Here is a 9,611-nt window from a genome sequence, read left to right on the forward strand (position 1 = left end):
GCGTCCCCTACCATTCCCCTTTTTACAATTTTTTACCCTCAGGCATGCAGCGGCGGCGCAGGCGTGTCTTGGACACCTCAGTGGCGTACGTCCGTGGAGAGGAGAACCTGGCTGGGTGGAGGCCCCGTAGCGACAGCCTCATCCTGGACCACCAGTGGGAGCTGGAGAAACTCAGCCTGCTGCAGGAGGTGAGGCCTTGGATTGGTAGGGTCTGTAGGATGGGTGGGCCAGAATTCAGAGGGGTGGAGTCAAGTGTGATAGTTAGTCAATGAATGAATGAAATAAACAAACAATACTTTGCCAATGAAATGTGGTCTGAATAACAAGTAATCAATTATGTTTCCATTCATAAACAGTAGCTGTTTTCAAAATAGTATTGTGTGGGGGTACTACTCACCAATGAGTCACTCACCTGGATAATGGACAGTGGCCATTTTGTGCCAGAGACTCAGTTTCTCTGTGTGTGTCACTACAGGTAGAGAAGACCAGGCACTACCTGCTGCTGCGGGAGAAACTAGAGGCCACCCTGGCCGCGGGGCAGGACGCGCTCTGCAAGAGTGGCGACATCAGCGACTTTGCCAAGAGCCCCATCCTCAGCTACAGCCCCGGGGGCAGTCCCGCCCTGGAAAGCCCCAGCCAGAGGCAAAGGGAGCTGGCTGCCAAGGTGACTACAAGTCCCTGGCTTCTATTAGGAACCAGGCCTACCTTGGAGCTCCTAATACAACGCTTGCTTGCCAGAACACTTTCTGGTTCACTCTCTTTTTTGGACTTTTAATTGTTGTGATTATTAGTAGTAATAATACATTTTTCTGCTCCTCCTCTCCTCTTCTCCTCCTCTCCTCCTCCTGCGGTCTCAGTGTCTGCGGTTGCTCATGCATACATTCAACAGGGAGTACAGCCAGGTGAGCAGCAGTGCCAGTGAGAGCAAGGTGAGCCCCAGCCCCCAGGCCTGTTAACCCCCTCTATAACCCACTTACAGAACCCAGCCCCGAGGCCCTTTAACCCACTCTATAACCCACTTACAGAACCCAGGCCCTTTAATCCCCTCTATAACCCACTTACAGAACCCAGGCCCTTTAATCCCCTCTATAACCCACTTACAGAACCCAGCCCCCAGGCCTGTTAACCCCCTCTATAACCCACTTACAGAACCCAGCCCCCAGGCCTGTTAAACCCCTCTATAACCCACTTACAGAACCCAGCCCCCAGGCCCCCAGGCCTGTTAACCCCCTCTATAACCCACTTACAGAACCCAGCCCCAGGCCTGTTAACTCCAGAACCCAGCTCCCAGGCCTAACCCACCCACTTACAGAACCCAGCCCCCAGGCCCTTTAACCCCCTCTATAACTCACTTACAGAACCCAGCCCCCAGGCCTGTTAACCCACTTTATAACCAACTTACAGTACACCGTGCATGATACTTTTACCCAGCCAGCCCCTAGCCCAAAGCACTTTGTATACCATCAAACGTGCCCCCTATAGATTCCAGCCGATTCTCACTGATCCCACCCAAGACATCTGTCATCTACATCCTTTCTCTCCTGATCCCCTGTCTAGTTAACACACGCAGCCTTTCTGATCATTTGCTTATTTGTTAAACAAAGAACTAAACTCTAACAAAAAACTGAATTCTAACAAGGAAATACATTCGAATGAAGAACTTAACATTAAAACAAAATAACTACCTTATTCACTTCTCTTAATGAATGAATGAATATTCAGTTGCCCATCATCACTCGTCAACCCCATCCCCCGAGGTCCCATCTTTTCCATTTACTTCTGTTCTATGGAATCCTTCACCCAACCTACAAATGTTCTCATTCTCACCCCTAGCCCCCTCTCCTCCAACCCCCCTCTCCTCCCACCCCCGTCTCAGAGAATGTCAGGCTTCTCTGTCCCTACTACAGCATGTTGTCTCTACATGTGTTACCAAAGCCTGGGGCTGAAACACATGTCCTCTCATGACCTCATCGGATGACTTGATGAGTATCAGATTCTGTCATAGACCTTGCCGACCCTCCAAATGCAATACAGGGGAACTGTTGATGAATGAATAATGGTGTCATTGTATGTGCGTGTTTGTGTGTGCTTATTTTGTGTGTGTATATGTTCATGTTTGTTTGTATGTGTGTGTGTGTGATTATCTGTGTATGCTTGTGTGTACGTGTTTCAGCTGTCTGAGATGTCAGCGTCGCTGATGTCACCGTCCTCTTCTGGTCTGAGCACGCTAACGCCGTCCTCTACTTGCCCCTCATTGGTGGAGGGACATTATGACATCAGGTATGTGTCCTTTCAACTGTCACCCCTCACTCCCATTTTATTCACCCCAGACCTGCTGTTGACAAGTAGGATACGGAAAGTATTCAGACCCCTTGACTTTTTTCACATTCTGTTATGTTACAGCCTTATTCTAAAATTGATTAAATAAATGTTTTTCCTTATCAATCTACCCACACCCCCATAATGACAACATGAAAACTGTTTTTTAGAAATAATTATAAAAAATAAGAAACATAAATATCTTATTTACATTATTATTCACACCATTTGCTATGAGCATTTCTCAACAGCTGGCCATGCCTTCCGCCTGGCTACTCCAACCTCGGCCAACAGCTCCGACCCCCCCGCAGCTACTCGCCCAAGCCTCTCCAGGTTCTCCTTTACCCAAATCCAGATAGCAGATGTTCTGAAAGAGCTGCAAAACCTGGACCCGTACAAATCAGCTGGACTTGACAATCTGGGCCCTCTATTTCTGAAACTATCCGCCGCCATTGTCGCAACCCCTATTACCAGCCTGTTCAACCTCTCTTTCATATCGTCTGAGATCCCCAAGGATTGGAAAGCTGCCGCAGTCATCCCCCTCTTCAAAGGGGGAGACACCCTGGACCCAAACTGTTACAGACCTATATCCATCCTGCCCTGCCTATCTAAGGTCCTCGAAAGCCAAGTCAACAAACAGGTCACTGACCATCTCGAATCCCACCGTACCTTCTCCGCTGTGCAATCTGGTTTCCGGTCACGGGTGCACCTCAGCCACGCTCAAGGTACTAAACGATATCATAACCTCCATCGATAAAAGACAGTACTGTGCAGCCGTCTTCATCGACCTTGCCAAGGCTTTCGACTCTGTCAATCACCATATTCTTATCGGCAGACTCAGTAGCCTCGGTTTTTCGGATGACTGCCTTGCCTGGTTCACCAATTACTTTGCAGACAGAGTTCAGTGTGTAAAATCGGAGGGCATGCTGTCCGGTCCTCTGGCAGTCTCTATGGGGGTGCCACAGGGTTCAATCCTCGGGCCGACTCTTTTCTCTGTATATATCAATGATGTTGCTCTTGCTGCGGGCGATTCCCTGATCCACCTCTACGCAGACGACACCATTCTATATACTTCCGGCCGGTCCTTGGACACTGTGCTATCTAACCTCCAAACGAGCTTCAATGCCATACAACACTCCTTCCGTGGCATCCAACTGCTCTTAAACGCTATTAAAACCAAATGCATGCTTTTCAACCGTTCGCTGCCTGCACCCGCACGCCTGACCAGCATCACCACCCTGGATGGTTCCGACCTTGAATATGTGGACATCTATAAGTACCTAGGTGTCTGGCTAGACTGTAAACTCTCCTTCCAGACTCATATCAAACATCTCCAATCGAAAATCAAATCAAGAGTCGGCTTTCTATTCCGCAACAAAGCCTCCTTCACTCACGCCGCCAAACTTACCCTAGTGAAACTGACTATCCTACCGATCCTCGACTTCGGCGATGTCATCTACAAAATTGCTTCCAACACTCTACTCAGCAAACTGGATGCAGTTTATCACAGTGCCATCCGTTTTGTCACTAAAGCACCTTATACCACCCACCACTGCGACTTGTATGCTCTAGTCGGCTGGCCTTCGCTACATATTCGTCGCCAGACCCACTGGCTCCAGGTCATCTACAAGTCCATGCTAGGTAAAGCTCCGCCTTATCTCAGTTCACTGGTCACGATGGCAACACCCATCCGTAGCACGCGCTCCAGCAGGTGTATCTCACTGATCATCCCTAAAGCCAACACCTCATTTGGCCGCCTTTCGTTCCAGTTCTCTGCTGCCTGTGACTGGAACGAATTGCAAAAATCGCTGAAGTTGGAGACTTTTATCTCCCTCACCAACTTCAAACATCTGCTATCTGAGCAGCTAACCGATCGCTGCAGCTGTACATAGTCTATCGGTAAATTAGCCCACCCATTTTTACCTACCTCATCCCCATACTGTTTTTCTTTATTTACTTTTCTGCTCTTTTGCACACCAATATCTCTACCTGTACATGACCATCTGATCATTTATCATTCCAGTGTTAATCTGCAAAATTGTAATCATTCGCCTACCTCCTCATGCCTTTTGCACACAATGTATATAGACTCTTTTTTTCTTTTTTTTCTACTGTGTTATTGACTTGTTAATTGTTTACTCCATGTGTAACTCTGTGTTGTCTGTTCACACTGCTATGCTTTATCTTGGCCAGGTCGCAGTTGCAAATGAGAACTTGTTCTCAACTAGCCTACCTGGTTAAATAAAGGTGAAATCTTTTTTTTTTAAATGAGACTCAAAATTGAGCACCATCGATCATCTATATAAGATTGTCTATAAGTTCCCACCGTTGACAGTGCATGTCAGAGCAAAAACCAAGCCATGAGCTTCGAGACAGGATTGTTTCGAGGCACAGATCTGGGAAAGGGCACAAAAAATGTATGCAGCATTGAAGGTCCCCAAGAACACAGTGGCCTCCATCATTCGTAAATGGAAGAAGTTTGGAACCACCAAGACTCTCCTAGAGCTGGCTGCCCGGCCACACTGAGCAATCGGGGGAGAAGGGCCTTGGTCAGGGAGGTGACCAAGAACCCGATGGTCCCTCGGACAGAGCTCCAGAGTTCCTCTGTGGAGATGGGAGAAACTTACAGAAGGACAACCATCTCTGCAGCACTCCACCAATCAGGCCTTTATGGTAGAGTGGCCAGACAGAAGCCACTCCTCAGTAAAAGGCACATGAAATCCCGCTTGGTGTTTGCCAAAAGGCACCTAAAGGACTCTCAGACCATGAGAAACAAGATTCTCTGGTCTGATGAAACCAAGTTTGAACTCTTTGGCCTGATTACCAAGCGTCACATCTGGAGGAAACCTGGCACCATCCCTACGGTGAAGCATGGTGGTAGCAGCATCATGCTCTGGGGATGTTTTTCAGTTGCAGGGACTGGGAGACGAGTCAGTATCGAGGGCAAGATGAACAGAGCAAAGTGCAGAGAGATCCTTGATGAAAACCTGCTCCAGAGCGCTCAGGACCTCAGACTAGGGCGAAGGTTCACCTTCCAACAGGACAATGACCCTAAGCACACAGCCAAGAAAACGCAGGAGTAACTGCGGGACAAGTCTCTGACTGTCCTTGAGTGGCCCAGCCAGAGCCCGGACTTGAACCCGATCGAACATCTCTGGAGAGACCTGAAAAAAGCTCCCCACAGAGCATGAGAGGATCTGCAGAGAAGAATGGGAGAAACTCCCGAAATACTCCCGAAGTTGTAGCGTCATACCCAAGAATACTCAAGGCTGTAATCGCTGCCAAAGGTGCTTCAACAAAGTACTGAGTAAAGGGCCTGAATAATTATGTAAATGTGAAATTTCATTTTTTTATTTTTATACATTTGCAAAAAGTTCTAAAAACCTGTTTTGCGTTGTCATTATGGGGTATTGTGTGTAGATTGATGAGGGGAAAACATGATTTAATCAATTTTAGAATGAGGCGGTAACGTAACAAAATGTGGAAACAGTCAAGGGGTCTGAATACTTTCCAAATGCTCTGTATATGCAAATAAATTTCATTCGCTTTGTAGAAAGAGCTTTGTTAAAAGGGCATTGATAGAACATTGAGAAAGCACAGAGAATGTTTGAGAACATTGATGGAACATTATCTCTGGTCTGCAGACACATTGAGCCCAGCTCTGGAGCTTCAACCCCAGACCTGGACCCCTTCAGCCCTGTAGATAGGAAGAGGATCCCGGGTAGAGGCTGCACTTTCGTCCCTGACATCCAGGAGATCCGCGTCAGGTGAGACCAGACCATTCTGGGGCTTAGCGATTTCAGCTAGGACTAGACTGCTGTACAGGATTCCATAGAGGTCAGACGAGTCCTACAGTTTGATATTGGGGAAAATTATGATATATCTCTGCTAGATTAATTGTTTGGAATCACTATAAAGATGAAAAAATATATGAGCAATACTTAAGTTATTCAGATGGGCTGTATTTCTACTAAATCAACAATAAATAAGAAAATATGATTTTTACTTCATATATAAGTGAAATATAACTGTCCTTCTATCTCCCCTGGGCTGCAGCCCCATCGTGTCGAAGAAAGGCTACCTGCACTTCCTGGAGCCCCACACCAGTGGCTGGGTGAAGCGCTACGTGGTGGTACGCCGGCCCTACGTCTACCTGTACCGCAACGAGAGGGACAATGTGGAGCGCGCTGTCATCAACCTCTCCTCTGCCCAGGTGGAATACAGCGAGGACAAGCAGACTCTGCTCCGGGTAGGACTGACAGAAACCTCTTCCAAATATTTCAGAAATATATTAAAAATATACCATATACATTTTACAAATAAATCACTCATATATTACAAATATACAATGGATATACCAAAAATACAGTATACCACTAATATGTTTGTTGGAATGTACTTCTTGGATATATTTTTTGTTTATAGACAAATATATTTTTTAAAAATGGATAATAAATTAATTTCCTGTATCTGTCCAATTGTAGTTAATTTACCAGATCCTTTTAGTGATCTAAATAATTTCTGCTTTTAGACTCCAAACACATTTGCAGTGTGCACCGAGCATCGTGGAATACTTCTTCAGGCCAGTAATGACAAGGAGATGCACGACTGGCTGTATGCTTTTAACCCCCTGCTCGCCGGAACTATCAGGTATAGTAACCCCTCACTGCCTCAACATTGTTACCTCGTGTTCATCAATGAAAACCCCTCCTCAAAATGTTATTTTTTGTGTAATACCAGGTTACTTGCTAATTTCTAATTCAAATTCACTGTCTCCCCCCGATCATTTTCAGTCAAACATTAACCCTCTCCTCTTTTCCCTCCCTCCCCAAGGTCTAAGCTCTCCAGAAGAAAGTCAGGCCCAAGGATGTGAGAGAGAGGAACCCACACGGGAGGGGGGAGAAAAATACAATCTCAAAGCTCCACTGACCCTCTCCTGTATACAGCTCATCTAAACAGCTCTCCCTGTCCTAACAGTGCTCCATCCTGTCGCTGATACTTTCCCAAACTGCACTTAAAACCATCCCAGCTGAAGCCCTATTTGAAGCCTCTTCCTGGTTACCTGGAACATGCACAGTTTAAACTACCCATCAAACACCCTTAATACCCATGTAAGACTTAACTAACAACCCGAGCCTGTGTAGTGGGGCTTACCCCTGCTGGCTGTATTGTGCCTGGTTGTGACACGCCCCATTGTCATGTGCACGTAAACTTTACCGTTATCTAACATGCTAACAGTCCCCATAGGGTTTATCCAAACAAAGAGAAACATTATAGTGTATAAGTCTTAGTCCAAGTTGTTATCAGTTCCAATGGCCTGCTACTTACTACCGCCCCACTCTGACTGTACATTATACCCCAGATCAAAACCACTCATGTATTTCTTATAAACACTGTAGACTGATAAGAAAATATTAATGGTGACATGGTATATTCCCTTTTCTAGTCCTCTCATAAGAGATATCTGTTTCTGTGTGTGTGTTCTCATGTTAAAACAGCATATCCACATTTACCTCATGTTGAAATGGCTGCCAGTCGCAAACTGGAACTCGTTGTCGTTGCATCTGTTTTGTATCCAAGGTTTTAGTCAGTCTAGGATGAACGTGATATATCCAAGGTTTTAGACAGTCTAGGATGAACGTGATATATCCAGGATTTGGACAGTATACAGTGGGATAGAAGTGGGGTACTGTAATAGTTGGATAATGTAATGGACAGATTAGGGTAATGGGGATATGATAGGGCAATAGGATGACTCTTTGCCTTCCATGCTTGGAGAATGACGAGTTCACTGTGTTGACATTTCATAGTAACATGTTTGTAGAGCATTAGGCAATATAATACGCCACCTGCCTGACTCACACTGGAGAGCAATGTGTCCTTGACCGTTTACATATTCTTTGTGTATATATATTATTTATTTGTTATTTTAGTTTTAATTTATATATCACTGACCAGTTAAATTTATTTGTGTGGGATCACTGACCGGTTAAATGTATTTGTGTGGGATCACTGACCAGTTTAATTTATTTGTGTGGGATCACTGACCAGTTTAATTTATTTGTGTGGGATCACTGACCAGTTTAATGTATTTGTGTGGGATCACTGACCAGTTTAATTTATTTGTATTTTTAATGTATTTGTGTGGGATCACTGACCAGTTTAATTTATTTGTGTGGGATCACTGACCAGTTTAATTTATTTGTGTGGGATCACTGACCAGTTTAATGTATTTGTGTGGGATCACTGACCAGTTTAATTTATTTGTGTGGGATCACTGACCAGTTTAATGTATTTGTGTGTGATCACTGACCAGTTTAATTTATTTGTGTGGGATCACTGACCAGTTTAATTTATTTGTGTGGGATCACTGACCAGTTTAATTTATTTGTGTGGGATCACTGACCAGTTTAATGTATTTGTGTGGGATCACTGACCAGTTTAATTTATTTGTGTGGGATCACTGACCAGTTTAATTTATTTGTGTGGGATCACTGACCAGTTTTGTCGCATGGCACTTTATTGTTGCATTATATTCTCTTGAGTTGATGTCTGTCCCATTCACTCAGTTGTTTTTAACCAAAGCAGTCCAATCTATTTAAAATAGTGAAGATATCCTCTGTCATGTAGACTTGAAAAAATGTCTCCTAGGTTTTAGTGAGATATTAATGTAATATCTACAATTCTGCTATTGGCCCTGAATGTCTGTTTATAAGTTAAATATTCCACGTGGATACACTAAGAATGGCTCCTCTCCAGCAAGAGGATGTTTATTGCGTTCTATGGTGGTGGGTTACTTTGCCTTCTATGGTGGTGGGTTACTTTGCCTTCTATGGTGGTGGGTTGCTTTGTGTTCTATGCTGGTGGGTTGCAGTACATTGAATAATTTAAAAGAACCCTGTGATTATACTCTATTGATAAGTTAGTGGGATGTTTTTGACCTTTTTTCCACCAGTGGAGTGGTCTGAAAGTGCATCGCTATGCACCAGGTAGTGCCTCCCTTTCTCCACTTTGCTCTCTCTCTTTCCTGTTTTTCATCCAATCCACGCTTTAGTATCGTTGACGTCCACCACATCAGCTCAATGTTACATGTATTGAAGCAAGCTTTTATTTACTCTGATGCTATGAACCTAATATTGATACCGTGTGTCCATGTGATTCTATCCATTTGGACTAATATGTGTACAGTCTATAGGCTACACTAGCTTCTTGTGTAAAGTAGCAGCTAACCTCCTCTGCTTTGCTTTTGTATAGCTGTTTTACAGCCTGATGCTTGTGTCAGAAACCTATAC

General features: G+C 44.8%; 1 protein-coding gene across 1 annotated transcript in view; it reads left to right on the forward strand.

Annotated features, from left to right (window-relative positions):
* kif1ab (kinesin family member 1Ab) overlaps positions 1-7,219 on the forward strand; it is a 44,787-nt gene extending 37,568 nt beyond the window's left edge. The window contains 8 exon segments of the mRNA XM_042307863.1: positions 43-188; positions 476-664; positions 858-929; positions 2,174-2,280; positions 5,964-6,086; positions 6,376-6,568; positions 6,851-6,969; positions 7,153-7,219. Of these exon segments, the coding sequence (XP_042163797.1) occupies positions 43-188; positions 476-664; positions 858-929; positions 2,174-2,280; positions 5,964-6,086; positions 6,376-6,568; positions 6,851-6,969; positions 7,153-7,192 (989 nt within the window). The 3' untranslated portion in view covers positions 7,193-7,219.
* Positions 7,220-9,611: the final 2,392 nt, after the last annotated feature.

This window comes from Oncorhynchus tshawytscha, linkage group LG28, assembly GCF_018296145.1.
Source record: "Oncorhynchus tshawytscha isolate Ot180627B linkage group LG28, Otsh_v2.0, whole genome shotgun sequence".
Taxonomy (NCBI): domain Eukaryota; kingdom Metazoa; phylum Chordata; class Actinopteri; order Salmoniformes; family Salmonidae; genus Oncorhynchus; species Oncorhynchus tshawytscha.